A 1,820-nucleotide genomic window follows, 5' to 3' on the forward strand; every position below is an offset into this window, starting at 1 on the left:
GTCAGCAGCAAACTGGTTGATCCACTCTGAGAAGGTGCTATTTAAGATACTGAGCTGAATACAGCACCTCAGACTGAGGAAGTCCTCAGGATGAGAGACGAAACGTTTCTACATTTTTTTTTTGTTTTGCTTTGTTTTGTGTTTTGAATGTCCAGAGGACCAGATTGAACTTTTTTAGGTTTTTCTACCTGAATTATTGAACAGCATCAGGATAGTTTATTCTTCTCTTTTGTAGCCTGCAAGAAAATCTTCCACTGTCCAAGGTCTTCTTCATGAGAATGATTGAAATCGAGAAGGAACAGGTTCGTAGAATCAGCCACACTGAGACAAAGTGTCATTCGTCCATTTGAATACCTCCGTTTTTCTTTAGATGAAGAGAAATGTCAGAAACAGACAAGATAATTATCCTTTCCCCTCAGGAGAATCCAAAGATGAATAATCTCAGAAACTTTTACGAGCGGGCGCTGCAGGAGTTTGGCACCTCAGATGAAGGTGGGTGGAACTTCCATGTCTTTCAGAAAGAAATCCAACATTAAAGATTCATGTTGGCTGAAGCTTTTATTTAATTATACACTAGTCCTGCGCTACTTCACAGTTAGTTTTTTGTGGACTCGCCCTATCGCGGTTTTTCAAAATAAGATTGGACATGACACATAATTGGCTGATTGGTAGATGAGCCGCACGATTTTTTTATTTAAAATAAATGTTAAATTATTTAGTACCTGCTGCTCCTTTCTGCAGCCCACAGCTGCAGAAAAAGCTTCATGCTACAGCTGATCAGCTGATCTTCGTGCAGAGTGGAGAAGTGGGCGTGGCCAAGAGTTCTTGCAGGTGGCAGAGTTGAAGTCATGACGTTCTGTGCTCTGCAGCTTCCGTCGACTACAGAGCTGGTTTTAGAGCCAAAGACAAAATGTTAACTCTCATGTTTCTCCTCATGGCAAAGATCTGTGGCTGCAGTACATCCAGGAGGAGCTGGGGCCCTGGGGCCAGCCGGAGAACTGTGGAAAGATCCACTGGAGGGCCATGAAGTTCCTGGAGGGGCAGAGCGCAGAGAGCTTCACCTCCAAGCACGCCCTGTTCCAGAGCGGACGCCTGTGATGGACCTGGAGGAGCTGAGACCACGACTCCTCCGGGCCGTCACATTTAAAGTTGGTCCAAAAGAGCCCCTTTCTTCTTCCTAAAGGTTTGAAGGCCCCTCAGCGCCTGCACGTGTGCATGAGGAGCACGTCATGGGAATGGTTTGGAACGATCTGAACTCTGAGTCTGTTTCATATTAAAAGAGTTTTTCATCCCGAGTGTGTGTTCTGATCTGGAAACAGCTGGACGAGCCGAAACATGAGCGGTTTACAAAGTTGGGGCTCGGGGCCGCACTGTGGGTCATGAAACACCAGGAGGGGTCCTCCATAAGATTTTAAATAACATGCTTGGGACCAGAACCTTCATCTGAGGTGGTTGAAGCGCCGTCACAGTTTGTCACGTGTCTTTTTACCAGCAGCGACGCTGTGAGGGCTAAACATCCAGATGTTACGACGTTCTACACAACAAGAACCACGACAACGTTCTCGCTCACGTTCAAGACCAAATAAAAAGTGCACCTTGATCAGAAACGTGTCGTTTAGTTCGAACGACGTTTTCTTAGCTCTTCGTTGTCGTCGGAGTACAGAGCGTCATAAAAGTGCACACACGAAGCCATTCAAGTAAAATCCTCCCAAGATGTCTGCCTGCTGCCTCACGGAGCAGCTCCTCCGCCGCCGCTCCTCAGAGCTTCCTGAACAGGACGTAGGTGAAGAGAGCCAGCACGCCGGCCGACAGCAGCCCGA

At 47.1% G+C, this 1,820-nt stretch overlaps 1 protein-coding gene across 1 annotated transcript; it reads left to right on the forward strand.

The window, feature by feature from the left end:
- The first annotated feature begins 232 nt into the window (after positions 1-232).
- On the forward strand, positions 233-1,238 carry LOC119407585 (U3 small nucleolar RNA-associated protein 6 homolog). The gene is made up of 3 exons (XM_037674404.1): positions 233-302; positions 420-492; positions 944-1,238. Exons 1-3 carry the CDS (start codon positions 273-275, stop codon positions 1,096-1,098), a joined length of 258 nt encoding a protein of 85 aa, XP_037530332.1. The 5' UTR covers positions 233-272; the 3' UTR covers positions 1,099-1,238.
- The last annotated feature ends 582 nt before the right edge of the window (positions 1,239-1,820 follow it).

This window comes from Nematolebias whitei, chromosome 3 (genome assembly GCF_014905685.2).
Source record: "Nematolebias whitei isolate Nwh7 chromosome 3, NemWhi1, whole genome shotgun sequence".
NCBI lineage: Eukaryota > Metazoa > Chordata > Actinopteri > Cyprinodontiformes > Rivulidae > Nematolebias > Nematolebias whitei.

Coding starts and splice junctions, on each gene's coding strand:
- LOC119407585 (XM_037674404.1), top strand. CDS start 273: ATGAGAATGATTGAAATCGAGAAGGAACAG. Junction 303..419: donor TTGAAATCGAGAAGGAACAG/GTTCGTAGAATC, acceptor CTTTCCCCTCAG/GAGAATCCAAAGATGAATAA. Junction 493..943: donor GTTTGGCACCTCAGATGAAG/GTGGGTGGAACT, acceptor CTCATGGCAAAG/ATCTGTGGCTGCAGTACATC.